The 27,685-nt window shown below is 31.4% G+C and overlaps 5 protein-coding genes across 5 annotated transcripts in view; 2 read left to right on the top strand and 3 right to left on the bottom strand.

The window, feature by feature from the left end:
* Window positions 1-1,981: 1,981 nt before the first annotated feature.
* LOC123297308 (muskelin) lies at window positions 1,982-9,885 on the bottom strand. The gene is made up of 9 exons (XM_044878917.1): window positions 9,694-9,885; window positions 9,103-9,315; window positions 8,243-8,441; window positions 7,979-8,171; window positions 7,470-7,831; window positions 6,636-6,802; window positions 6,417-6,576; window positions 5,966-6,352; window positions 1,982-3,713 (listed from the first exon to the last, which is right to left on the bottom strand). The coding sequence occupies exons 1-9, from the start codon at window positions 9,780-9,782 to the stop codon at window positions 3,252-3,254; spliced, it is 2,232 nt and encodes a 743-aa protein (XP_044734852.1). The 5' UTR covers window positions 9,783-9,885; the 3' UTR covers window positions 1,982-3,251.
* A 1,551-nt stretch (window positions 9,886-11,436) lies between these two features.
* On the top strand, window positions 11,437-13,708 carry LOC123297298 (probable splicing factor, arginine/serine-rich 7). Its single transcript, XM_044878907.1, has one exon. The coding sequence runs from the start codon at window positions 11,575-11,577 to the stop codon at window positions 13,345-13,347; it is 1,773 nt and encodes a 590-aa protein (XP_044734842.1). The 5' UTR covers window positions 11,437-11,574; the 3' UTR covers window positions 13,348-13,708.
* Window positions 13,709-14,748: 1,040 nt separating this feature from the next.
* LOC123298424 (N-acetyltransferase 9-like protein) lies at window positions 14,749-16,290 on the bottom strand. The gene is made up of 3 exons (XM_044880418.1): window positions 16,155-16,290; window positions 15,478-15,587; window positions 14,749-15,168 (listed from the first exon to the last, which is right to left on the bottom strand). Exons 1-3 carry the CDS (start codon window positions 16,229-16,231, stop codon window positions 14,765-14,767), a joined length of 591 nt encoding a protein of 196 aa, XP_044736353.1. The 5' UTR covers window positions 16,232-16,290; the 3' UTR covers window positions 14,749-14,764.
* A 700-nt stretch (window positions 16,291-16,990) lies between these two features.
* LOC123297660 (serine/threonine-protein kinase RIO1) lies at window positions 16,991-20,461 on the top strand. The gene is made up of 2 exons (XM_044879409.1): window positions 16,991-17,551; window positions 19,344-20,461. The coding sequence occupies exons 1-2, from the start codon at window positions 17,071-17,073 to the stop codon at window positions 20,456-20,458; spliced, it is 1,596 nt and encodes a 531-aa protein (XP_044735344.1). The 5' UTR covers window positions 16,991-17,070; the 3' UTR covers window positions 20,459-20,461.
* A 2,490-nt stretch (window positions 20,462-22,951) lies between these two features.
* The window catches only part of LOC123297632 (ATP-binding cassette sub-family G member 4), a 30,369-nt gene continuing 25,635 nt past the window's right edge, over window positions 22,952-27,685 (bottom strand). Inside the window, exons 4-6 of the mRNA XM_044879376.1 lie at window positions 25,092-25,625; window positions 23,881-24,137; window positions 22,952-23,533 (exon numbers count right to left, since the gene is read on the bottom strand). Of these exons, the coding sequence (XP_044735311.1) occupies window positions 23,192-23,533; window positions 23,881-24,137; window positions 25,092-25,625 (1,133 nt within the window). The 3' untranslated portion in view covers window positions 22,952-23,191. The remainder of the gene's footprint in view (window positions 23,534-23,880; window positions 24,138-25,091; window positions 25,626-27,685) is intronic.

The following is a 27,685-nucleotide window of genomic DNA, read 5'->3' as shown; positions in this document are numbered from 1 at the left end:
AATACAATTCTGAACATAATGCGAATGATCGGCGATACAACCCATGTCTCATATAAATATTTTCAAAAGAAAATAAATGAGAACTCTAGGATATATCGAAATAAATTTCTATTTTTGCCCCAATTTCCTAGATCAGTTTTTTGTATTTTTAAAATACGTATTTTCGACTACCAAGTAGTCATCTTCAGTGAGAATTAGCTAGTGATTACTCTTATTATGAATGTTACTCTTTGCTAATTTGGTGGCGGACTGCACAATGATACTTTCGTGTGTCTACAATTTATACTGTTCACAGTATCTGTCAAATTGTAGTGTCAGTGGCGCTAGCCAATCAACTTCCATCAGTTGACTAGTGCTTGGCCAATGAGCGTGATACTTGTGCGCAAGACTATTCGAGTATTTTTTGACCTTTAAAATATAATTTGTTATACACGAAAGTATCATTGTGCAGTCCGCCACCAAATTAGCAAAGAGTAACATTCATAATAAGAGTAATCACTTGCTAATTCTTACTGATGATGACTACTTGGTAGTCGAAAATACGTATTTTAAAAATGCAATCTAGGAAATTGGGACAAAAATCGAAATTTATTTCCATGTCTCATACTTCAAAATTTAGTTATTGAGATCTATATTAACAATTTTGGTCATACTTTTTGCGCACTCTATAGGTTGTGTTGACTTGACAACTCTTCAAATCAGTCCCTTAATTTGAGCTAAATATTTAAGCTTGAACACCCTTATATTTTAGTTTGTATCATGAAATTGTGATGAAAATATCTTAAGAATAGCTTTGAAAAGGAAGCACTGTTTTTTATGTGCAAAACAACAAAGTTATTAAAGATTTCATTCAAATGTTTTATTTATCAGAAAACAAATTCACCATTTTTTGATGAAATTCTATTTTAAAAACAGTTACAATTTTAAAAATGTAAAATTTGTGGTTATTTTGTCCCTATAAATAGTCTTGTGTAAATTTTAGTCGATTTAAATGCGCTGAACCATTAATTTAATCTTTTAGAATTCTATATTTTTGAACAAAATCATCGTAAAATACGTTGTAGATAGTTAGGTACAGAACTAAAACCAAAGAGTTTATATACATAGGGAACGCGAAGTATCTGATAGCCTGTAGGTGGGTGCGATATGATGAATGAGAGAGAAGACTGCCAGTGAGTTCTCCCGTGTCCTTGTCATAATCATATGTACATATATACTTATTATATGTATTAGATAAGGGCACAGGAGAATTTACTAACAGTCTTCTCTCTCACTTCATATATCGCATCCACTTACAGGCTAGCGTTCTCTATCTTCATATCTCTATGATTAAAACAAAGAGAGCACCGTAAATGTAGGCAGTGTTTACAACAGACTTTGTTGACATAAAAAAAGTTAAATATAATTAAATTTTTTGATTTAACCCCAATTTCCTAGTTCAATTTTTTGTATTATAGGAAAGGTCGAATGACTTAAGGTAGTACCAGCATGAAATCACTTTTCGACAGATTTGGCCGAATTTTTTTTCTCGGGTTTATAATAGCTTTATTTATGAATTCCTAAAATTTCATAATTTTTGACCGTTTAGATCGCGAGATATTTAAAGACAAAGTTCGCGATTTTGAGGGTCATGTCCCATTTAAAGCATGTAAAATGTCCGGTCTCTCCAACTATTTTTTATGATATTATTATATATTGAAGAAAAAGTAGAAAAAAATGTTTATACAATACAATTCTAAAAAAAAAATTTAGAAATTAATTTTCACTTTCGAGATATTAATTTTGACGTAAATTGATCGAAATTGGGACGTTGGCATAATTATTTCCCATTTTAAACGGTCAAAATTTCTGAAACTTTGGGAATTAATAGTAAGCATTATTAAATTCTTAAATTTAATTTTTCGTTAAATTCTGTCGAAAAAAAAATTGTACCATTGCTTTAACATAGAAACTGCAAATACCATGCTGGAACATCCTTAATTGAAAATTCCCAAATTAAGATGCTGTTAATTCTCTATATATATTTTTCACTAAATTATACGAAATTTTAGTCCTAGGGCCTCACGTAGTATTTGACACAGTTTTAAAATAGAAAAATTTTCATAGCCGAAGATTTTTTGTTGTTACATACAACCTTGAAGACCCTCTCAAATTTCTCGCTGCTCTAAAATGATCATCAAATATTGACCCTAGATATAATAAAATTGAAATAAAAATATAAAAACAATAAATTAAAAATAATTGATCACAAAAGGAGTTTGTAGTGTACTTTAAAAATTAGTTAACATCAAATATTGCGCAAAACACAAAGCAATAACAAGAAAAAAAAAAACAATGAAAAATAGTACATTATTTTATTATTAGCCACTGATAGGTTTCAAAAGTGGGACATTCACCATATATGTACGGCCTAGTCAAATAAAATATTCATCAAAACGTATCAATTTTTCCAAAACCGGCCCATTTGAAATATTCTGGTTGTTGGACATTTTGGACATAGCTAGTGGTATATTAACCTATAACTTTCGAAGTGTAATACATCGATTATACGATGTATTTTTCGTACTATCTTGGACAATGCTCGGTATTCCTTTCTCATATTGTGATGTAATCGTAGAGAATTATATAATTTTAAATTTTAATCGAGGGTTTGTTAAACCTCACGTCATGTTTCCCATAAATTTACATACAGTTTTGTTATTAAAGAGGTTCATTTTTTTGTTTTAATTATCTATCACAATTTCTCGAATTCATAATTCACCCCTCACTTCGAAAGTTTGATACAAAAACGTGTTAGAAATCTTAAAAAATTTTAAATTATCCCACTTTCTATACCATTTGTTGCAGAGTGAATTTATTTTGAAATGACGGTAATTGACCACCCAAATCAAGGAATTTAACACCGTTAGATTTTTACCTCGGAATTCATTTTGAGGTTTATTTTTCTATCCGCGTCCACCCACGTCTTGAGAGAGGAAATTGCAAGTTGTATCAACAAAATTTAACCACATTGATGTAAAATGCTTATTCCCTTTTATCTATTAAATATTTCATTAATTTTAATTACTGCGTGTCACAGGAATATGGTAACATTTCAAAATAAATTTACTCGTATTTTGTATAAATTTAGTCACATAAAGCAGCACCACACGTCAGCGACAAGTGTAAATCGTTTAAATCGCGCACAAAGTTTTTTGTTTGTTTTGCACATAATAAAAATTTGTTTAAAAAAAATAAATATGAATGTAATATCACAGTTGAAGTAATTCTGATAGATTTCCTTTGGGTTGTCTCATATTCTCTGGGAAATAGTTCATTAATTGTTCAAACAATTGACTTCGATGAAAATACCCTGAATTCAATTCATTCAGCGTTGCAGTTGCCACTTGATTCGATTCGCACGTTTCAATGCCTGTTGAATTATTAATGAGTGCATTATCACAAAATAACTCACTGGCTAACGCTTGAAACTCTTGGGTTTGTTGTTTGTCAGAGTGATCGATCACTTCGAAGAGTGTTGTTTGTAAATATTCTAACGCTTGTAAGCTATTCGTATGGGCCATTTCACGAAAATGATATTTTCGTATGTGTAGTCGACATTGTTGTAGTAAATGTGCAGCGGTGGGTTTACATAAACGTAATTGCCAAAAGTCATCTAAACGTAATTGTGGTAATACTATTCTACCTGGATTTCCTCCAAACAAATAATGCACCTATAAAAAATAAAAATAAACCTAATTATTTCACTTATACCGGTATCGAATTCTATCGAAGTTTTCAGGTTCAATTAAATCTCATTCTGATTTATAATTAAACAAGTGAAAACAAACAATTGACTGAGTTAATTGTTGAAATACCATGCATAAATAGTGTTGATTACTCTATCACATTGCACATACATATACAATATAATTATATAATACATACTATACAATTTACGCCTAATTTGCGCCCTCACGGGTAAACAATGATGTTTACAAAAAAATGTTTCAAACAAAAGTTGTTTATATTTTGATAAGGAACATTTTTTATACCATGTATATATGAAATATACATAGTATATTAAGTTTAGTCCCAAGTTTGTAACGCTTAAAAATAATGATGCTAGGAAAAAAATTTTGTCATAGGTGTTTATAAAATCACCTAATTAGTCCATTTCCGGTTGTCCGTCCGTCCGTCTGTGGACACGATAACTCAAAAACGAAAAAAGATATCGAGCTGAAATTTTTACAGCGTACTCAGGACGTAAAAAGTGAGGTCGAGTTCGTAAATGAGCATCATAGGTCAATTGGGTCTTGGGTCCGTAGGACCCATCTTGTAAACCGTTAGAGATAGAACAAAAGTTTAAATGTAAAAAAATGTTCCTTATCAAAAAATAAACAACTTTTGTTTGAAACATTTTTTTGTAAACATCACTGTTTACCCGTGAGGGCGCCAATTAGGCGGAAATTTTATAATATGTACTATACTTGATTATCAGTTATGTATGTGTCATGTTTGTATGTGTAATGTGATAAAGAAATCAACACTGACTATGCATGGTATTTCAACAATTAACTCAGTCAATTGTTTGTTTTCACTTGTTACATTTAAACTTTTGTTCTATCTCTAACGGTTGACAAGATGAGTCCTACGGACCCATAGGTCAAGACCCAATTGACCAATGTTGCTCATTTATGAACTCGTACTCACTTTTTACGTCCTGAGTAAGCTGTAAAAATTTCAGCTTGATATCTTTTTTCGTTTTTGAGTTATCGTGTCCACAGACGGACGGACAACCGGAAATGGACTAATTAGATGATTCTATGAACACCTATACCAAAATTTTTTTCGTATATATCGTAGCATCAATATTTTTAAGCGTTACAAACTTGGGACTGAACTTAATATACTATGTATATTTCATATATACATGGTATAAAAACATTAGATGAACGCTTTAAACTAGAAAGTTGTTCTTTATAAATAAGCAAACATTTTTTTGTAAACCGAATAGTTTAGACAGTAATTGATAACAAAAATTTAGCTTTTTGTGCGTTTTGAACAGGAATGGTCTTTATAGAAAAACTAACTACTTTTATTGGATTTATTGGAAAATAGCAGATACCCGCTCGCTTTCTGGATAATTTCTCTTTTAAAAACTAAGACTATCACGTTATAGCCCTCAGTTATCCTCCCATTTGTTCACAATTTTATGGATTTTAATTTTTTTGTGAGGAACTCTTAACTTTTTTGAAAATTGTGCCCATTTTTTTTGCGTTTTTCTCGATTTTTTCAAAGGAGTACCCCTTAAAAAAATTGCAAAATATCGAGAAATTTTTTTATCTCCAATTTCGATAAAACTCAGTATATAAGGGAATTTTGACCCAAAAAGTACAAAAATCGGGTGCATTTGATGACTGGTCGAATAGTTTTTGAGATACGGTCTAAAATCGATCCAAATATTCCGATATCTCTGAAACTCTGCATCCAATCGTTAAATTAACCGGATTTTTGTACTTTTTGAGTCAAAATTACCCCTTCCACCGAGTTTCATCAAATTCTCAAAAAAAAATTTTTTTCCCGATTTTCTCGATTTTTTCAAAGGGGCACCCCTTAAAAAAATTGCAAAAAATCGAGAAATTTTTTTCATCTCCAATTTCGATAAAACTTAGTATATAAGGTAAATTTGGCCCAAAAAGTACAAAAATCGGGTGCATTTGATGACTGATCGAATAGTTTTTGAGATACGGTCTAAAATCGATCCAAATATTGTGATATCTCTGAAACTCTGCATCCAATTGTTAAATTAACCGGATTTTTGTACTTTTTGGGTCAAAATTACCCCTTCCACCGTCAAGTTTCATCAAATTCAAAGGGGTACCCCTAAAAAGAAATTAAAAAAATTGAGACATTTTTCCGATTGCATATCTTTTTGAATTAAAGTTATGTGATTTAAACAGTAGGCCTTAAACTGATTACATACCTTTTTGACGTGATCGTAAACTAATTGATGTGCAAAACGTGGACATGGTTCAATATGTTGCATTTTTCGCCAATAATTTTCACCAGAATTCTCATTTTTATAAATACATTTCCACTTTTGTTGAGTTATATAATAGACCCAAAACGAATTCTGTATATTATCGTCACGTTTATCTTTCTCCTTGCTTAGACCAGATAACACATAAATTTCGTTACGTTCAACGTCAATGGTTGCACGTTGCGTAAAGCCAGGTGGTGGAATATTACCAGGAATATCCGTTCGGCAACCTTCTTGCATTACTTGCTTTGTGTACACATCGAATGTGAAAAAATCATTTAGGTATTCTTTACTACGTTGTCCACCAAACACATATAATTTCCCAGTGCCCTAACAACAAATTATCAAATTAAACAACGTGTTCCAAAAGTTATTAACTCAATTTTATGAATACCGTATGAAATAACATCGAATGTCCAACACGTGATCGAATCGCTGGAATTCCAGGTGTGCTCATATAGCTGAAATCACTTAATAAGTGTGTCCAAGTGTTTGTTGAAACTTGATACGAAAATAAACCAGAATATGGGGCATCTACTTGTCCTCCCATATCACTGAAACAAAGTATTTTTGATAAAATTGTCGAAAAATAGTTCGATTTTAGTCGACTTACTTCGTAGATTGCATTAAAGTTCGTCCACCAAAGATATATAAAGTACGATTTTCTACATCCATACACATTTGATGATCGTAAATAAGTTGTGGGCCACCCATTGCAGCCGTATCAGATGTAATTTGTGTCCATCGATTAGCTTCTATGTCATACATATAAAAATCACTCTGAAAATTAATCACACATCCAAAAATTATATTCAACTTTTGATTTTCATTCAAAAAATTTTAATCCACTGAATAAGATCAACCTGATTTGATTAATAATAATAATAAATAAGAGGGGATACCGCAAATGGTTTCCTAGGCACCTAGACCGAAAGGTCCTATGTGGCTTCCTTGAAAACAACCAGTCATCTGAAAGCGAGACCCCTCTGGAGATGCTATTCTAAACAGATGAAGCTTTAGGATTCTATCAACGTCACGCTTACTTTACCACGCTTAAAGTCTACAGCTTTTCCACCGGAATATCTACCAGGATTGATGTATTCAAGGTTTTCATACAGGCCCTACAATCCCCATGTTATAAAGCTGGTAGTGCAATTGACAGTGTTCTGTCAAAAGCGCTACCGAGTTTTAGGCGAGCACAGACGAATGGCCTTGTTCTACAATATGTCCCAGTAATCAAGAGCGGCTTGTCCTGGCCATTTCTAGATTCCATAAATTACAGAGCATCTTGCTATAGAAATGACATCCTGGGATCAATCTTAGTAGAAATTATAGTTTTTTTTACTTAAAAAATTATTATTCCAGGATTTTATTATATTTTGGAAAACTCCACGACATTTATCTTTTGGGACGAAAACAGTATCAAAAAGTTAGAAAAAATAATTACCTTTAAAGATTCTGGTGATCGATTCAAAGTATCCAAATATCGTCCGAATGTAAAAAGTTGTTGTCGTTTGGTATCCAAACACATTTTGTGGCATGAACGCGGTGTTGGTCCACCCATAAGTTCAGCTTCCCGACACAATAACGTCCATTTATTTGTTGGTATTGAATATGCCCATAAATCACTTAAATCTTGATTACCATCCCAGCCCCCCAATAGATAAATAGTTTCTGTATAAGGATCCACACACATTTGATGTCCACCACGCATTCCAGGTTTTGTATCGGGATCTGTGTTTACAGGACTTACTGGTTGCCAATAAGGAGTGTATTCTTGATTATTTACATAATTTTGAAAATATCCATCTGTAATTTAATTTTCATCTTTTGAAAAAAACTTTAGGCAAATTTTTAGAATTCCGTAGAAGGAAACAAATACATTCGCGATTCTTATAATTTTCAATTTAAATAAATAAAATGTAATAGAAAGAGACAGGAAAAATAGGAATTTACCTTGTACTGATTGTTCAATAAATTTTTCAGCCCCAACAAAATCACCATTTTGTACCAAAATTTCGTGTAATCTTGTAATGTGTGGATCTTCTAATTGTATACCAGTTTGTCCTTCCAAAGCTTTCATTGCCACTGTATAATTTTTTTCACGAAAATGCTTCAGGCATAATCGAATTATTTCCTTTTCTTTAAACTGAAAAATTAAAAGGACGTTTTTAAAGGCGTAAACTCAATAAATAGGTTAAAAAGTTTTTTTTTGCTTACATTTTTTAAATGTTTAATTCCCGCATCGACTACATGATAATCATCTTCACCATTTAATTCCACAAACCATATACTAAAATTAAAGCTTGAGCCCCATGATAAAAGTGGCATAATTTGAATATATTTAACGGGAAAATTACCATCACCTAGAGTGTGTCTTAAGGGGAACGTTTCTGGAATACTGTCATTTTTTAAACCACTAAAATACCAAAAATCATATAAATAAGATCTACTGCAAATCTATCTTTTTATAGTGTGCTTAAGACGTAAAAAGTGAGATCGAGTTCGTAAATGAGCAACATAGGTCAATTGGGTCTTGGGTCCGTAGGATCTTGTAAACCGTTAGAGATAGAACAAATGTAAAATGTAAAAAATGTTCCCTATAAAAAAATAAACAACTAATGTTTGAAACATTTTCTTGTAAACATCACTGTTTACTCACGAGGGCGCTAATTAGGTGAAAATTTTGTAGTATGTATTAATATGGGAATATCAGTTATGTGTGTGTGGCTATTTAAGAGTGGAAATCTTTCTTTATTTACGTCACGTCAAAAAACAAACGATTGCGTCATTAAAACTGTCTATACATGGTATTTAAACAATTAACTCAGTCAATTGTTTGTTTTGACTTGTTTAAAATGGGTATGATACCCCATTGAGTTTATGCTCTCCTTTCTGATGAAGAGACAAATATTAAATTTCAATAAAAAAAACACCTTATAATAACGAGATTTTTCTGGGATTTCCAAACATGAATTTTCTGAAAGAATCTGGACTAAAGCGAGTCTATATGTTTTATGATGTCTAGCGAAACCATGCGTAAGATTTATGCCAGGAACTAGTTTTAAACAAAACATTACCCTTCTAAAAGCTCCATCATACTGGTTTCCTCCATGCCGCCAAAAATTTTGAATTTTTTTAAATTGCAAACATGCGTTTGCTCGTATTTACCAAATGTAATTGTTTTTACAATTGCCGGCTGATGTAATTTTAATATTAAATATTGTGGTGGATTGTTACTATCTGATGTCCATCTTGACGATTGATCATTACTTCGATTTTCCTTGATATTTCTAAAAAAGTAAAATCATACACTTTTAGAACTGGCAGCTAACGAAAACTTGTTTGCCATTGGGTTACAGGCATTAAGTTATTGTTAGACATGGTGACCCTAATTTTTTAGGCGCTAAAGGTTATAATATATAATTAAATATATTATGTAAATAATATATTTAATATTATTTTTAATATATTTAATATTAGGTTATAATATATAAAGGTTATAATAATAATTCGCTCATGTTTGTAACTGGTAAATAGTCGCGAATTCCGCTAGATTTACAACGAAGTTTATGAGCATAGAAAAATGGTATTGTTATCGGAAACGTTTATTATACATTTGGTTAGACATTGTATTCCTGAAAATAATTGGACGTAAATAATGAACTTACTCTGGGCTATAAGATGTCGAAAAACTGGAACATTTGTGAATACTATAATCTAATTTTTTAAAAGTGGTATTTAATGGTATGCTAGTCATGATTTTTTTTAAAAGCTACTGTTTGAATCTATAAATAATACTATCGATTTATTACTTGTGTTTATTATGTACACAAAAAAATTGACATTAGTATTTCTATATATTTTTTTATATTCAAGAATTACTTAAGTCCAATTCTAACCTCTATTCACAAATATAACTTGTAAAAACACTACGTTTTCAAGAGCGACACCGACTGTTGAATTAGCTACCATTTTCGAACAGTCCATTTCCCTTGCTACCAAACTTTTAGCCTGAACTTTAGTCGGCTAAAAATGCGAATTTTGGCTCTACGAAAATTTCCTTAACCAATCGGAGACTTTTCTTTCAATGGGTCTAAAAAATGTTTAATTCATGCTTAAAATTTTATCATGGTTTTTAAAATATTACTTATTGCCAGGAAATCTTGAAAGAGTCTTCTAGAACCATGCGCATCATAAAATAGCATCTGCTCTTTGTATTTGGCAGCCAAATTTTGGAATCAGATCATACTTCCAAAAAAAATACAGTTGGGAACCATTTCGTATAGCCATTTAAAATACATGAAGTAAGTCTCTTTGAGTCTTTGTACATCACTTGAATTCCTTAAAGAACATTCCCTCTTTGTTTTATACATAAGAACTTCCGTAAAAACTCTTCTTACGTCATATATTTAAAATGGCTGACGAGATGGTTGCCTAAACTGTATATAACAAGTACTAATTATTAAATTAACAGAATAAGCGAGTGATTTTGAGTGAATACTCAAGTTTTTTTGCTAAAGTCTAAAGTAGTACAGCCTTTATCAAACCATTAAAAAAGCCACTTCAATAATCTATTTATATACTAAATTGTGAAATATTGAGCCATTATGTATTTCACAATATTGTGAAATACTGAGTCATCATTTGTTTCACAATATTGTGAAATATTGAGTCGTTATTTATTTCACAATATTATAAAATATTGAGCCATATTTATTTCATAATATTGTGAAAAATTGAGGCATATTTTATTTCACAATATTGTGAAATATTCAGTCATCATTTGTTTCATAATATTGTCAAATATTGAACCATTATTTATTTCACAATATGTTAAATTATTTTATTTATTTCACAATCATTAGAAACTTTAAGCCATTTAATAAATATGTATTACATGAGCCATTATTTATCCCAATATTTTAAATATATTTCTCAATGCACGATAAGGTTGGTTTATACATAAACAATCATTTTGTATTTTTGATTTCTAATATGAGTGGTTCACATATGAACCTGTCTTTATTTCTTAGAAATTTTTTATACCTTACGTAATTTAATTCAATTTTTACAACGAAAATAATATATAAACTAAAATTTAAATAAATCCGTTCATATTCACATTCAGAATTCCGGATATCTTGTTATATGAAATGAATATTAGAAAAAATTTTTAAGGGCGCACCTAATAATTTGTTATTAATTATTTTTCTTTTGGTTTAATAAAATTTTTACTGAATTATTTTTTCTAAAAGAAACTTTAATACTACTGCCTATATTTTTATTGGTTTTAAATTTGGAACCATTTTTAAAAAGTGTTTATGCCATTGCTACCAATACTACCTGCTACCATTTTAAAGGTTACCAACTTATAAGTAAGTTTACAAAAAAGAAGTTTGGTGTATTTTAATTTTCTAGATTGTGTCAAGTCAAAAGTATTTATAACCTGATGATATTTTGAGCATTTTCGAATATTAAGTTACATGATGAGTTAGAAAATTACGATTTTTAATATTTATTTGACAAAAAATAAAAAGCGTTCTGCCAAAATGGCTGTTGGAAGTACGCGAGTTGTGCAAATTACAAACATAGCACCTCAAGCAACGAAAGATCAAATGCAAACACTATTCGGCTATCTGGGTAAAATTGATGATATACGGTTGTATCCAACAATTCGAGATGTTTCATGTCCTGTACAATCTCGTATTTGTTATGTGAAATTCGTAGATGCAACAACAGTTGGGGTTGCTCAACATATGACAAATACCGTATTCATAGACCGGGCATTGATTGTTATACCGATAGTCGGTGGTGAAATACCTGATGAATATAAAGCTTTGGAAATGAGTAACAATGGTACAATTGTACCGGGATTATATCCTTCAGAGCCGAAGTTACCACCGAATGTAGTGAATACAATAGAAGGTGTTGCTCCAAATCAAATTATTCAAACACGCGATCCACAATTAGAAGTACTAGGATTACCTCTTTATCCGCCATTACCGGCTACCTATGATTTGCGAAAGGTTGAAGAAATACGACGTTCGATTCTGGTGATAAACGTTGATCCGACATGGACATCACAGAAAATCATCGATTTTTTTACGGTCGCTGGAGAAGTGAAATACATTCGATTCTGTGTTCGAGATTCGGATAAATCGAGTTGTGTAATTGTTGAATTTTCGGAGCAACCAAGTATATTAAGTGCGCTTCAATTGAATGGAAAATTGTTAGATGGTAAGCCTGTAATGATACATCATTCTACGCAAGCGATTGTAAAGCCGCAAGCGAAAAGTAACGAAGCGGCTCAACGAGAAATTGAGGAAGCTATGTCTAGAGTTAAAGAAGCACAAAGTTTAATATCAGCTGCTATTGATCCGGTTATTGGAATGTTATCGAAAGATAAACGTAGTTCTCGAAGAACTAGGTCGCGATCACGTGATCGGCATCGTAGATCACGATCAAGGTCTAGGAGATCTCGTTCTAGGCATCGTGGACATTCGAGATCACGCAGATCTACATCAAGATCAAAACGATCACGTTCTAGAGATAGACGTAGGCGATCAAAATCACGTAGTCGAAAACGTACGAGATCACGTTCAAGAAGTAGACGTAGTTCAAGAAGATCTAGATCAAGATCTAAATCTAGATCAAAAACATCTCGTTCACGTGGCGATCGTGATAAAGATCGTCGTTCTAAAGAGAAAGACTTGGTGGAGAAAGAGAGGAAAACGCCAGACGATAAAAGTGATCGTGAAAATGGTGTTGAATTGGAAGAACGGAAACCGACAAAGGATAAAAAATCTAGAAGATCTAGGTCACCTTCAAGAACGAAACATCGTTCTAGGTCAAGAGATCGTGAACGAGATCGTAGACGATCAAGATCTAGAGATAGGCGGCGCTCTCGTTCTCGCGACAGAAAACGTTCACGTGATCGAGATCGTAAACGATCTCGATCACGTGATAGAAAAAGATCAAGGTCACGTGATCGTAAAAGATCACGTTCCAGGGGTAAAAGTCGTCGTCACTCACCATCTCCTAGACACTCACGAAAGAGATCCAAATCCCGTAGTCGCGATGATAAACGAGTACCACGAACAAAAGATCGTCATCGTGAGAAAGCCTTATCGAAAGAACGATCACCATCGAGATCGAAAGTTCCAAGAAATTATGATGAAGAAGAAGTGGGTTACAATGAAGATCGAAGAGGTAAAAATCGTTTACCACCTATAGAATCTGGTGATGAGAGCTCCACTGATTCAAAAGGTGATAAGGATTCACCAGAGAAATCTGATAATATGGATATTTCAAATTCACCATGAAGTTAAAATTTTTAAATGAAGGTTGCGTTCCACAGATACGAAGCCTGCCGAATACTGAAATGGAATTAAATACAGGGACGTCGAACGATAATCTAAACAGACAAATCTTTGTGTCTGTTGAACGCTTCCATGAATGAAGCATAATTTTATGAAATTAATAATTTATGTTTTAATTAGCAATTATTGTAATTTAAGATCCTTGAAATAATTATAATAAGTCAATGTTTATTTTTTCTTTTGTTATGCTTAGAATTAATTGTAAACAGATAAGTTGTAAAATTTAATTTTAAACACATTAATGGCGACTACATTACTGGTGTTTCTCAAATAAAAAAATTTGATTAATCCATCTTTTTAAGTAAATAAATAAATGCATTTTTTGAATAAAAAATAAACCGTTTTTATTACGTAGATACCTTTTTGTATCCATCAATTATGGAGGGTATAGATAAGGAGAATCATCTCTGTAAGTAAATAAAGTGTCAACGAAAAGCAGAAAATTGGTGGTGATGCTGTAGCAAAAATATAAGTTTTAAAAGAAAGGAATAAGAGAAAGATGAAGAGCTAAACAATTCTTTAAAAAAGGTTAGAGAAGTTCAAATCAAATACGTTTTGCTACAAAAGCTCAGTTTACACAATAGGGTATCGTTATTCAAAAATAAATCATGAAATTTGAAAAAAGTAAAAATAGACTTAAATATTCTGATTTCGAGTCATAAAAGCACATTTTGCTTTTAGAATATTAAAATTAAAAATCGTAATTTTTAAACTGTATATCACGTGACCTAAAACGCGGGTAAGCCCTGCTGTGATGTCATAGCGGTATGAGTCATAGACCATCAGTTAGTTCAGTGTAGAAAGTTGGGTATAATATATACATAGATAATAAGTATATTTATTATAATCAGATGTCTATGAATATATCTGTCAAACTTATTTGTGTTATTTCGTATAGTAATACCCATATTACGTCATCAAATTGGATGCCCGCGTTTTTGACAGTTTAAAAAAGGTTTAAAATTTAATTTAAGTTTTTGGCAAGAAAGCGTGTGTATTTTTCCGAAATAAATTTTTGGTGGCTTTTTATTAGCATAATCAACATTTTGAAGTACTTTTTCAAAAATAGTGGAAGACCCTATTGAAATTGTTTTAAATCACTTTCAATTGATTGAAAACAAAAGATAGCCTGAAGCGCAGTACAAAGTACGCAACGACTGAGGACTAGACCTCTCCCAGATTGGCGCATTATTTCCTGCTATCCTCTCCACTCGATTTTCACGTCCTTGTTATATGGTGTCGTGTCTAGAATTCTTAGTTTTTGTTTTCACTCTATTGAGAGAGGACTTTGTGCTGATATGAACTAAAATTATGAGCTAAATTAAATAAAAGACCAATTAAAAATTATATTTAAAAAAAATTATTTAATATTCATTTTACAAAACGGTATCTGTTCATATAACCATTTTTTCCATTTGGTATCCACCAGACGCAGCATGGTAACTTCTTTAAAAATTTCACTACGACCCACTTCAGTAAAACCTAATTTTGTAAACATTTTAATACTTTTCTCATTGGCTAAACCAATTTTTGCTTGAAATGTTTCTACCCCTAACATTTCTATACCATAATAAAACATTAAACACATTGCTTCCATGCCACGACGTTTCCCCCGTGCAGTTGGCTCTGCAATCATTATTTCACATTCGGCTAATTTTTTATTATCTGGATCGATAAAGAAAAGATTTGTATCACCAATCATTGCTGCAATTTCATCTCCGGTACCATCATAAATTGTTTTTTCTAATATTATAAATGTACATTCTGGAAAAATAAAGTGGAGAAGTTTTTTATTTAATAATGAAAAGATGGGCATAAATTATTTAAGGTAGTTGGGTCAAGGGTAAACAAAATCGCCGAGATATACCTTTTTGAAATTTTGAGAAAATTAAAAATTTTTTAAGCGCGTCACTTTTTTTGCGGGCAATATATTTCGTTTCATAATAGTGATACAGAATTTCATTTTTTTCCAAGAAAAGTGTATTTACGACCAAACTACCTTAACATTCTATACTATAGTTTTAATGTAATCAAGATGTTCTTGAAGAAAATGTTGTTGTGTTAATACTTAACTATCTAAATCATTTAACCATGATTTTTGCATTTGATATTCCTCTTCTAAACTTAAAGGTTCGGATGCAGTTAATAATTGTAACTCTGGATCAGCCATCCATGTATGATACCTTAAATATTAAAATTTCATCCCATAAATATTCAAAGTTTTTCAAAATCGGGAATACAACTCCGATTTTAACTTGCATATTAGTGACAGACTTATGTATCTTATTTTCTCGCTTCTACCTCGGACTCTCGGAGAGTTTGGCTAAAATGAGACGAAAATTGTGACTGAACTGCATGGATAACGTATCGAAAAATTCATTTTCAATCTTTGAAATCCATAATCTTATTTTGCCATTCGTAGATCTTAGACCAAAATATTAGTAGGCCTCGTAATAAGTACCGACTTTTATAATTTCGATTAGCCTAAAATTGCCAAGTTTCGTTAGAAAATTTGGTAATTGTTTTAATCTTTTGGTCAGTTGCAACTACTTGCAACGCTTACGTCTATCATTTTCCGACGATAGTTTTCCAAATCGGCGGCAAAACATGGCAGTATTGATATACTTATTATAGGCAGATACGAGAAAATGGGATATTATCATAATCTTACGGTTAATCTCTTATTCTTAAGGACATTGTGACAGGATTGTTGTATTCCTAAGGTTTAAGAAGTGATTTGATGAACTTACTTTAAAACATGTTCTTTTTTATAGGATACAAGAACAACATTTTTACCATTAATTATTGTATCTTTATTTAAACGCATTTTGGGGTTATCAAAATTTTACATTCTAAAAAAAATAATAAACAAAAATTTAAATATAGGTATTTCAAAGTGAGGTTAATTTATTTATGAAATCCATAAATGCATTTTAGGTTAATAGTTTGGTCAATTTAGAGAAAAAACAACCATTTTTTTCTGCCAAGGGAAGTGGACGCATTGAATGAAACTGTTGTTTGAATTTGAATTGCTTTTTTAGTACAGGTTGAGAATTTAATCTCGTAGTTGCATGATGAAACCGTGAAAACGCAAAGAAAAACGCGAAATTACAAGCTATGGTGCATCTAGGAGATTACTATTTATGCAGAGGATGTAAAGCAACTCTTAACGCACCTACTTTCGCATTTCGCAAATTGTGCGAAAATTATTTTGTTACGAAATTTTTTTAACAAAAAGACACCATTAAAAGCTACAATTTGAGTCGCCAAAGGATTTCCTGCGATACAAGTTGCGAAAATAAATTCAGAAAAAAGCGATTTTTTCCGCGATAAATCCGTGTTTTCTCGTCAAGTTTTCATCGGATTTGAGTTCTCCTAGTCTTATTTTTTCGCTTTTAGCGCTACAACCCCCTATTTTTTGTTTTTTTAATAAAATGCTTTTCCGTTTTTTTCCAAAGTATTTTTTCTGAAAAACTATTATTTTTCTCTACACATGCTGCACTATTTGGACCATAAAAGTTGATGAGTGTGAAGTAAGCAGACATTTTTAAAAGCTATCTTCACTTGTATTTGAAGTGACATTCAAATGTCAATACTTTCAAACGCACATGGCAAGGTATAGGTTAGAGTGAAGGGGGCATTTCTAGACATTTTAAACATTAAAAAATGGATTACGACAATGTGTTCTGTGATGCAGATGAAACTGATCCGATTTCATATGAAAATAATGTTGACGTTCAACTTTCAAAGCTTAAACTCACTGAGACTAACCCAGATGAGACTGAAACATTTAACGAAGAATTAGAAGATGAGGAAGATTATTACGAAGATGATGAGAATGAAGACAGTAATGACGAATGGGCACCACAATGGCAAACAAAAACTGATACGAATGTACAAAGTGGTACAAATAAAGTGGTGAACTATCAACCCCCTGATAAATTATTTAAAAAATTCACAAACAAAATTAATGTTGACAAATATGAAGCACCGAATTTACCAAATCATGCTGCAAATATCCTCAAGGAGAGTGAAAAACGTGCTTCAGCTGATCGAATCCGTACTAAAGATAAAAATGATCGTGCAACTGCTGAACAAGTTATGGATCCACGTACTCGAATGATCTTATTTAAATTACTTAGTAAAGGTTTGTACAAATATTTTTTAAGTTCTTGGTCTCTTTTCGTAGACAATAAGAGGGGTGATTCCATATGTGACTGACTCTACATTTGACCCAAAATGGGTTTTATTTTAGTTTTAGTATAATTTTATGGTTGATTCTACATTTATCCCTCTGTAGTAAAAAATGTGCTCATGATACTTTATGGGCTAATTATTTAACAAAATGCAAATGTTACTGATACTAAATGCAAAAGAAAGTCACGTTCGAGAGTGCTTTTAAACTTCGAATATCTTCCTCTTTTCAGAAAATTCAAACTTCGTCCCATCACTAGTATGTGGGTATTTCTTTATTAATATTTCCACTGAGGAAGTAAGAAGAAAGGTACTCTTATTACTGTGTGTGTAAGAGTGACTATCTTTCTTTAATTACATGACGTAAAATTCTAAAATGTTAAATAATATTAAAATTAAATAATAATAAATTTAAATCTAGTAATATTCGATTATGTCACAGTTGGATTACTTGGTTGGCAGCTAAAGATATACTGTCGTGAGACGCTCGTGTATTTATTGTAAGGTTTTGGGAATTGTAGTTGCGATTTTAAAAGAGTTATCTTCTGAATGGATACGTTTATGCTTTTGTATTATCATAGCATAAACGAATCCATTCTGGGGATAATTTTTTTTTTACAACATTCTTCTACAACTTTTAGGAACTGCAGTTGTGGTTTTAAAAGTGTTATCTTCCCTATGAATACGCTTGTGTTTTTATATTATCATAGCATAAACGTATTCATAGGGGGAATAATTTTTTTTTTTTACAACATTCTTCTACAACTTTTAGGAACTGCAGTTGTGGTTTTAAAAGTGTTATCTTCCCTATGAATACGCTTGTGTTTTTATATTATCATAGCATAAACGTATTCATAGGGGGAATAATTTTTTTTTTTTACAACATTCTCCTACAACTTTTAGGAACTGCAGTTGTGGTGTTGAAAGTGTTATCTTCCCTATGAATACGCTTGTGTTTTTATATTACATAGCATAAACGTATTCATAGGGGGAATAATTTTTTTTTTACAACATTCTTCTACAACTTTTAGGAACTGCAGTTGTGGTGTTGAAGGTGTTATCTTCCCTATGAATACGTTTGTGTTTTTATATTATCATAGCATAAACGTATTCATAGGGGGAATAATTTTTTTTTTTTACAACATTCTTCTACAACTTTTAGGAACTGCAGTTGTGGTGTTAAAAGTGTTATCTTCAGTATGGATCCGTTTGTGTTTTTATATTATCATAGCATAAACGAATCCATACTGGGGATAATTTTTTTTTTTACAACATTCTTCTACAACTTTTAGGAACTGCAGTTGTGGTGTTAAAAGTGTTATTTTCACTATGAATACGCTTGTGTTTTTATATTATCATAGCACAAACGAATTCATAGTGGGGATTTTTATTAATTAAGCTGAGAAAAAGTGTCGAAATGGGAAAAGTGGGGAAACAGCACCAATTTTAATGAAACTTTTTTTAACGTGTTTATAGGAATATTTCCATTGAGAAAGTGAGAAGAAAGATACTCTTATTATTGGTATTATTTTCCACCTGTTTATATAAAAATTTACCGGCGCAAAGTCGATTTCTGAGTCAAATACCCTATTTCCTCGATTAAAACAATTGTATTAATCTTATTGATTTTTATCTGCTGATAATTTAACGATTCCACCTCAATTGCCTTCGAAAAGAGACCTAACTCTACTCTACAAGCTTTTTAATGTTAGAATTTTTACTGATTTGTTGATTGTCTCTCCTAGGTACCATTCTTGAAATTAACGGATGTATTTCCACGGGAAAAGAAGCGAATGTATACCATGCCACATCAAATAATGGTCCTGATTTGGCCATCAAAATATTTAAAACTTCCATTCTAGTTTTCAAAGATCGTGATAAATATGTGAGCGGTGAATTTCGATTTCGTCATGGTTACTGTCGACATAACCCACGCAAGATGGTACGTACATGGGCTGAAAAAGAAATGCGAAATTTGGTACGAATGCACACAGCCGGTTTACCAGTTCCTGAACCGATTTTATTACGTAGCCATGTGTTAATTATGAAATTTATTGGACAAGATGGTTGGCCAGCTCCAAAACTCAAAGATGTGGAACTAAATCAATCCAAAGCATGTGCTTTATACCGTGAATGCGTTGTAATGATGTGGGAGATCTACAATAAGTGTAAATTAGTTCATGCAGATTTATCTGAATTTAATTTGTTGTATCATGATGGCAAAATTGTTATAATCGATGTTTCGCAATCGGTTGAACACGATCATCCACATGCGTTAGAATTTCTTCGAAAAGATTGTACAAATATATCTGATTTCTTCCGTAAAAATAATGTTGCAACAATGACGATCAAAGAATTATTTGATTTTATTACTGATCCCACGATTAACGAAAATAATATGGACGCTGTTTTGGAGAAAATAAGTGAAAAAAGTGCAGAACGTAGTTTTGAAGATATGTCTGCACAAGAGGCGGTTGAAGAAGCTGTTTTTATGCAACGTTTCATACCAAAACGTTTAATGGAAGTGGTTGATTTTGAACGAGATATTGCTAAAGCTAAAACTGGTGAAGGTGATGATTTAATTTATAAAAAATTAACTGGACTAAAATCTGATTTGAGTGGAGCAGCTGTTAATCCTGATATATTGAGTTCTGATGAGAATTCATCGGAATCTGATTCAGATTCCGAAAATCCGGAAAGTAGTAAATTTGTAAATGCTGCTCGGCCACGGGATGAATCACCGAATAGTAAGAAGGCTCGTAAACAAGCGGTAAAAGATGCACAAGCTGAAAAACGGAAAACTAAATTAAAGAAACATATTAAAAAACGAAAGGAAAAAGTTGGGAGTAAAAAGAAATAAATGCCAGGTCTATATTTTTAATTTTGTAAATTATTTTAAATTTTTTTTATTTATTTTGTGAATTTATACAAAAATTTGAAAAAGAAATAAAATTTATACATAAAATTTAATGGTTAATCTTTACAATGTCTTTTTTCACTTCAAAATAGTTTCATCAGTCTTCTTTTTCTTTATTGATTTAAATTCGGATTATTTTTAGAGTATGGAGGGTGTAGGTAAGAAAAATCACCTTTGTATATAAAAAAGTGTCCACGTAAAGCATAAAATTTGTGACGCGGTCAATTTTAGAACTGTTAATTTCTGCTTTCAGTTGGGCCCTTTTTTACTTTTACCACTATTTAAAATTGTCCTCTTTACCTCTACCCTCACTATTTTAGAGATTCTTATACATATTTCGGGTTGTGTTGTCTATAGAAGTAAGAATATAATAGGAAAAGAAAATGTATTTGTTCTTATCCAGTTTTTTAAGTCTTTACCTACGAAATCGTTTGCCATAATGCTTCTGAATTTTTTTTTGTTCTTTTTCATTCTAAGTTGAAAAACTGAAGTTAAAAAGAAGTCAAGAAGGACTCATTAGCTTATTTCAAAATGATTTCGTTACCATCTGATTATATTCTTACTTCTATGACATGTAGAACATTCTGATATTTAATTACCAATTATAGTTAATTAATTTTTCAATTGATTTTTTTTGACAGATTTTAAGAAGCGTTCAGTATGGAACCGTTAACATGGTTATCAATTGTTTAAGGGTAAGTTTTGTTCCTTTTATTTTTTTTTATATGATCGAACTTTGACGTGGATTTAGAACTGAATTGTCAGGTGAAGACGGAGTTTTGGTCTTTAAATTACTTTTAACTTGGTTTTTACCCACGACCTTTCATCTCTCTGAATCCTCCTTTGTCGATCAGTGAGTGTTTATTAATTGAATATTTTGAACTGACGCATTTTTCTATATCTCTGATGATTTTAAAAAAAATTTTTCTTAAAAAGACTGATAACGCGATAAATTGGTTAATATACTAAGAGTATTCTGCCATTTTTTCTTAAACAAATTAGGAAATAAAGATACGCTTTGATAAGAGGGTGTGTAGTAATCATAGAGATAATACCATAGAACTGCAAAGTAGGTTGATCTCAGTAGAGAGAGACCAGATAAGTTAGGCGTGTATAGTTGTCTTCGTCATAATATACAAAACATTGATTGGCGTCTGTGAGATAGTGTGGGAAGAATTCTATCAGTTGTCTATTTCTCTACGGTCAAGAATTCACTTATTGCGTTTTCTATGTCTATACAGCTCTATAGTATTTTTATCTCTATGGTAATAACATTATATTTTCTATTTCTTTCCTTGATTAATATACAAAACTATAATTTAAATTTTTTTATTTAAAATAATCATATTTTTGATTAATAAAATATCACAGATTTCTAAATCTGGGTTCATTTTAATTGTTATTGAAATAATGTGTTATTGAATTCGAACTGAAAAACTGAACTTCACGGCGTAAAAACATCTTCCTTTTACCCGTAGATTTAGTTCAATTCAATATTTTAATCCTATAATAACAGGGAAAATACAAAAAATCTCTGTTAGGTCACAGTGACAAGAGACCACATTTAAAATCGTTAATGAACTCAAACTTTTAGATCCAAACAAATAAAATAATCGATTCAAGATCTATATAGTTATTATATCTACATTTAGAATTTACAACAGTTTAAGGTCTGCTCGAAAGTTTGATGTGTGTCGACAAATTGACAAATTCCTGGTTAAGACAAACCATTTCAAATCATTCTATCATTTTTTAGTCATTTTGACGCCAAAATACGTGCATGTCGGAATCAAGTTGAGACCAATTCGCCAATTTGTCGATACTCGTCGAACCCGAATGTTTCATTAATTTTGGTTCAAGTCAAAATTAAAAATTATTTTTAAACTACCAACAAAATATATCAAAAAAAGCGAACTGGGTACTTAAACCAAAGCTTATGAAACTTGACCTTGGAATATTTACAGGTTTAGGGCCTAAGCTTGTTACACAATTCAAAATTTCCAAGGCACCTAAAAGAGAAATCTTCAATTATGCAAATTTTCGTATTTTAAAAACTTGTAAACCCCGATGTAACTGTCTCTTAAACTTCCGTACTGAAATGATTATCAAATACTACGCTTAGCCCTAGACCTGCTATAAAACCTGTTTCCTTTTTGGTAAAAAATAATTAATTAAATATATTAAAAGTACAAACACATTTTAAATTAATTTGAACTATTACAATATTGGCACGATTGTAGATTCTAAAAGGGCCAACATATTTTTGATGATTCGACTATCAGGGTTAAAACCGAACATAAATCTAAGTATTAACACAAGGTCTACAAAATAAAACCTCTCCCGTGAAATAAGTGTTAATTTCATACAAAAATTATGATAATTAGATTAATTTGAAATGATTTGCACTAAATCGAAATATAAATCACTTATTTGCGCAATCAATCATAGATTTACGCACTATCCTCAACTCGCCTTATTTAAGACTTTGGACCAGGCATAGTATTTATCAGTTATTTCAAAACAGAAATTTGTTAGACTCGACTCGAAAATAGTTTCTCGAATTCTCAACCAATTTGAAATAACTGTCAAATACTTCGTCTGATCCCAGACCTTCATCTCGTTTATGATTAAAAAAAAAAAACATTTCAGTAAATGTACAAAATGTCTTAAAATTATTTATCGTACAAACCGCCATCTTAAACTAACATAACAAATAGTTCTAAAGAATAATAAAATGCCAACCATAGCGGCTAACTCCGACCAAACGGATGAATTTGATATATCCAAGAAATTTAATAATTTTTCTGGATGATCAAATAAACAATATACATCGTTACAATCCAAAACTGGACGATCGTAACCGAACACGGTTAATACTAAGGCAACGACACCACAACGCATGAATGATACTTTCATGACAGCGTATAAAAACCATGGTATTTCTTTTGCAAAATCAAAACCGTATACGGCCAAACCTAAAAATGGCGCTACAACACCTGGTCCAACCGCACATCCATTCTGTAAATAAGCAGAAAATTTAAATTATTTTGTGGATCATAAAATTTAATGTCTTATACAAGTCCTTACGCAGGAATCATCAAAGGGAGGGGGGTCCAATTAGTATATACATTTTTTTAAGGGCATTTTAGCGCCTCCACATAGACTAGGAGGTATTGAGTTTGTGGAAAATGTCTATAATTTATGATCATAGTGCGTAGTCTAGCTTTCTTTTCTCTTGGTTTGATGAGTCTAGCTGTCTTAGAATCTGTCATGACTTTGGGTTCTTTGACTAATGAATAATTATAGACATCAAAAACTCGTGCGCTACTAGAAGCATCTTCCTACAAATAGAACGAGTTTCTTACCGTTATATTAAAAATGGAACCAATTGCCAAACCAATACCTTCCGCAATGAATGATGTTAAATTGCCAATTAATGCAAACAATGTGAACCGGAACCATTCGTTTGGTAATCCAGACATAAAATAAACCATTGCTAGGAACATCATGTTTAATGTTAATTGCACAGGAATTTTGGATACGGTTAAAGCCGCATAATATGGCGTTAAACTGTACCAACGATTGAATATTTCTTTTTTCACTAATTTCACTTCAGTTGGAACTAAAAAATTTAAATTAATTTTTATTATTAGGTTCATATCTCACAAATTTTGCTTTAAAAGTGAAATTTTTGCTGTAGGAAGGAATTGACTTTTATTTTTATGTCAAATTTCACTTAAATTATTTTAACAAATTTTGAGGAAAACGTTTACGACAGGATTTATGAAGCTAGTCCGGAAAATCATTTCCTATGTTAGTGAGGTACGCAACCAGAATTTAACGCTGACCGGGAGAGTTATTGCATTCTCTTTTCCATCTGGCAAATTAAAAATCGTAATTTTTAAACTGTATACACGTGACCTAAAATGCGGGTAAGCCCTCCTGTGATGTCATATCGGTATGAACCATAGACCATCAGTTAGTTCAGTGTAGACAGCTGGGTATAATATATCCATAGATAATAAGTATTTATATTTATTATAATCAGATGTCTATGAATATATCTGTCAAACTTATTTGTGTTATTTCGTATAGTGATACCCATATTACGTCATCAAATTGGATGCCCGCGTTTTTGACAGTTTAAAAATGGTTTAAAATTTAATTGAAGTTTTTGGCGAGAAAGCGTGTGTATTTTTCCGAAATAAATTTTTGGTGGCTTTTTATTAGCAAAATCAACATTTTAAAGTACTTTTTCAAAAATAGTGGAATACCCTATTGGTTTAGGTAGAAAAACTTCCGACTGCCATAGGTTGATTACCTCCGGAGACAATCTTTGGTACTCTTCTACCGATTTCCGTAAAAGGTGGACGCCACAGTTCTATTATGGTTGTGGGCAGGACCATCGTGCTAATAACGGTGGATTCGCGCTCACAGTCTTTTTCCTTACGTTCTCTGGTGAACAGTCACAAAGCAGGCAGTGGGGGGGTATGTTGATGAAGAAAATCCTACCAAAGTGGTCAATCGGTAGCAAAAATTTAACTTTTTTGGAAAGCGAATTGTTGATAATACTTACACACTAGAACCGGTATCATTAATTGTGTATATGCAAAGAATAAAATAACTCCAACACAAAACTTCAAGTGGTTAAACATTTGCGCACCATCGTTTGCATTATTGTAGAACATGGTTCCAATCATTAAACCACACATCAAATAATGTGTAAATTGTACTTTTAATCCAGTTGTATTCCTAAATATTTGTTTTAACATTCGTTGTAAAATCACAATAAATTGATGGAATTTATTCGTTGAATAATTAAATTCGTATTCCATGTACGTTGATAATCGTTCAAAATCGCATGCATGCGTTAACGGTAACGTTGTACTCTCATACACTTTACTGATACTTTTTGTTTTGGTATATTTGGTTATTGTACGCATATTATTGTCATTTTCGTTTTGTGTTGCATCGTTCTGTTGATAGTTTTGTATACGATTTGTCATTTTATCAATTTCAATTGCTGCATATTTACACAGTTTGCCGTTACCGATTTTATCACTTAACATTTTTATGTTGTCTAAATTATCACCATCAGTTACTTCGATTACTGTAAAAGATAAACAAAAATTAATATTAATCAATCAATTTTGTACTAACTCTTATATTATACTGTGGTCAGACCCCAAGTCGAACACATCAAACAAAAAACGAAAATAGTATCAATTAAACATTTTGAGACTGAAAAATGTCTAAGGTATCAATGGAAGTTAGTTATTGCTCTGAGATATTACACGTCGTATTCGATTTTAGTCGATTTTCTCAGAAACTATTCGTTCAATTATAAAATGGACCCAATTTTTGTAGTTTTTGGGTCCAAATTACTCTAGAAATTGACTTTTATCCAAATCGGAGGCAAAATAATTGTTTCGATTTTTTGCGATATTCTTAAGGAGTACCCCTTTGGAAAATCGAAAAAATCACAAAAAATTGGTAAATAGGGTAATTTTGACCCAAAAAAAAACATTAATAGGGTTCATTTAACGATTAGAATAGTAGTTTTTGGTATATTGCTCGAAACCTTGTACGAAATGCTTACATTTCCGAGCAATTCGGGAAATATCTTGAAAAATACTCATCATATCGTAACATGAGTGAGATTTTGACTTTTTTGGTGTTTTTATGACCCTAAATAAAACGTAAACTCGAAAATCAGGTTTGTTTTGAGACTGAAGGGATTTGTGAGGTATCAACGGAAATAATTGATCCTCGATATCACAACTCGTATGTGATTTTAGTCGATATCTCAGAAACTATTAGTTCAATTATCAAATGGACCAAATTTTTGAAGTTTTTGGGTCCAAATTACTCTAGAAATTGACTTTTATCCAAATTGGAGGCAAAATAATTGTTTTGATTTTTTGCGATATTCTTAAGGAAAAATCGAAAAAATCACTAACAATTTTTAGTATCGGAATTTGATGAAAATTGGTAAATAGGGTAAGTTTGACCCCAAAAAACCATAAATATTGTTCATTTAAGGTAGTACCAGCATGAAATCACTTTTCGACAGATTTGGCCGAATTTTTTTTCTCGGGTTTATAATAGCTTTATTTATGAATTCCTAAAATTTCATAATTTTTGACCGTTTAGATCGCGAGATATTTAAAGACAAAGTTCGCGATTTTGAGGGTCATGTCCCATTTAAAGCATGTAAAATGTCCGGTCTCTCCAACTATTTTTTATGATATTATTATATATTGAAGAAAAAGTAGAAAAAAATGTTTATACAATACAATTCTAAAAAAAAAATTTAGAAATTAATTTTCACTTTCGAGATATTAATTTTGACGTAAATTGATCGAAATTGGGACGTTGGCATAATTATTTCCCATTTTAAACGGTCAAAATTTCTGAAACTTTGGGAATTAATAGTAAGCATTATTAAATTCTTAAATTTAATTTTTCGTTAAATTCTGTCGAAAAAAAAATTGTACCATTGCTTTAACATAGAAACTGCAAATACCATGCTGGAAATACCTTAACGATGTTCCAGCATGGTATTTGCAGTTTCTATGTTAAAGCAATGGTACAATTTTTTTTTTACAATTTCGATCAATTTACGTCAAAATTAATATCTCGAAAGTGAAAATTAATTTCTAAATTTTTTTTTTAGAATTTTATTGTATAAACATTTTTTTCTACTTTTTCTTCAATATATAATAATATCATAAAAAATAGTTGGAGAGACCGGACATTTTACATGCTTTAAATGGGACATGACCCTCAAAATCGCGAACTTTGTCTTTAAATATCTCGCGATCTAAACGGTCAAAAATTATGAAATTTTAGGAATTCATAAATAAAGCTATTATAAACCCGAGAAAAAAAATTCGGCCAAATCTGTCGAAAAGTGATTTCATGCTGGTACTACCTTAACGATTAGATGAGTAGTTTTTGGTATATCGCTTGAAACCTTGTACGAAATGCTTATATTTCGGAGAAATTTGGGAGATATCTAGAAAAATACTCATCATATCGTCATATGAGTGAGACTTTTGACTGTGTTATTGTTTTTATGATCCTAAATAATAAATAAACACGAATATCAGGTTTGTTTTGAGACTGAAGGGATTTCCGAGGTATCAACGGAAGCTATAAGGGGGCAAA

The sequence above is a fragment of the Chrysoperla carnea genome, chromosome 4 (genome assembly GCF_905475395.1).
Source record: "Chrysoperla carnea chromosome 4, inChrCarn1.1, whole genome shotgun sequence".
Lineage (NCBI taxonomy): Eukaryota > Metazoa > Arthropoda > Insecta > Neuroptera > Chrysopidae > Chrysoperla > Chrysoperla carnea.
The sequence above is the reverse complement of the archived record's forward strand: the minus strand, read 5'-3'. Positions and strand labels throughout refer to the sequence as shown.

Coding starts and splice junctions, on each gene's coding strand:
- LOC123297660 (XM_044879409.1), top strand. CDS start 17,071: ATGGATTACGACAATGTGTTCTGTGATGCAGATGAAACTGATCCGATT. Junction 17,552..19,343: donor ATTTAAATTACTTAGTAAAG/GTTTGTACAAAT, acceptor TGTCTCTCCTAG/GTACCATTCTTGAAATTAAC.
- LOC123297298 (XM_044878907.1), top strand. CDS start 11,575: ATGGCTGTTGGAAGTACGCGAGTTGTGCAAATTACAAACATAGCACCT.
- LOC123297308 (XM_044878917.1), bottom strand. CDS start 9,782: ATGACTAGCATACCATTAAATACCACTTTTAAAAAATTAGATTATAGT. Junction 8,442..9,102: donor ATGATGGAGCTTTTAGAAGG/GTAATGTTTTGT, acceptor TTGGTATTTTAG/TGGTTTAAAAAATGACAGTA. Junction 6,353..6,416: donor ATTCGATGTTATTTCATACG/GTATTCATAAAA, acceptor ATTTGTTGTTAG/GGCACTGGGAAATTATATGT.
- LOC123298424 (XM_044880418.1), bottom strand. CDS start 16,231: ATGCGTTTAAATAAAGATACAATAATTAATGGTAAAAATGTTGTTCTT. Junction 15,588..16,154: donor AAAAAAGAACATGTTTTAAA/GTAAGTTCATCA, acceptor TTAATATTTAAG/GTATCATACATGGATGGCTG. Junction 15,169..15,477: donor ATGGTTAAATGATTTAGATA/GTTAAGTATTAA, acceptor TTATTTTTCCAG/AATGTACATTTATAATATTA.